The 631-nt window shown below is 63.9% G+C and overlaps 1 protein-coding gene across 1 annotated transcript in view; it reads left to right on the forward strand.

Moving 5' to 3' along the window:
- Positions 1-44: 44 nt before the first annotated feature.
- Positions 45-631, forward strand: part of SRA1 (steroid receptor RNA activator 1) — a gene marked incomplete at its 5' end in the record, with an annotated part of 1,263 nt that continues 676 nt past the window's right edge. The window contains 3 exons of the mRNA XM_010292415.1: positions 45-111; positions 290-398; positions 493-628. Of these exons, the coding sequence (XP_010290717.1) occupies positions 45-111; positions 290-398; positions 493-628 (312 nt within the window). The remainder of the gene's footprint in view (positions 112-289; positions 399-492; positions 629-631) is intronic.

A 631-nucleotide genomic window follows, 5' to 3' on the forward strand; every position in this document is an offset into this window, starting at 1 on the left:
AGTGCTGCGGCATGCCTGGAAGAGTGTGGCCCGGAGGAGTGGAGCGTGTCTGCCGATGTGGTTCTTGCCCCACTGAGGGAGGCCCTCAATGCCTGCCACCCCACAGTGCAGGTGAGGCCCTGGCCCCTTCCTCCACCTCTGCCCCATGCACTGCAGGGGCGCAGGAGGGGCAGCAGCCTGGGCAGCCAGGCAGGGGCTACCTGTAGTGTAAGGAGAGCCACCCCATCCCTGGGAGCTCCCCAGAGCTGGTGGGGGGCAGGTGCCCCCTCCAGCTCATCTCTGCTTCCAGAAGCAAGTGTGCGACGACATCAGGCGGCGGCTGATAGTATTGGAGGATGCGTGGGCTCAGGGGAAGCTGTCGGCCCCAGTGAGGAAGAGGATGAGCCTCCTGGTGCAAGGTGAGGGGTAGGGGGGGCACTGTATCCCATGGGGCAGGAGGCACCTGTGGGAAGGATGACCACATACCACTGACCGGTTCCCCTTTCCTGGCAGAGCTCCAGCAACAGCACTGGGATGCGGCTGATGAGATCCACCGCTCGCTCATGGTGGACCATGTGAACGAGGTGAGCCAGTGGCTGGTGGGCATCAAGCGACTGATTGCAGAGACGAGGAACCTGCCTGCTGCCAAGCT

The sequence above is a fragment of the Phaethon lepturus genome, unplaced genomic scaffold (genome assembly GCF_000687285.1).
Source record: "Phaethon lepturus isolate BGI_N335 unplaced genomic scaffold, ASM68728v1 scaffold41158, whole genome shotgun sequence".
In the NCBI taxonomy this organism is placed as follows: domain Eukaryota; kingdom Metazoa; phylum Chordata; class Aves; order Phaethontiformes; family Phaethontidae; genus Phaethon; species Phaethon lepturus.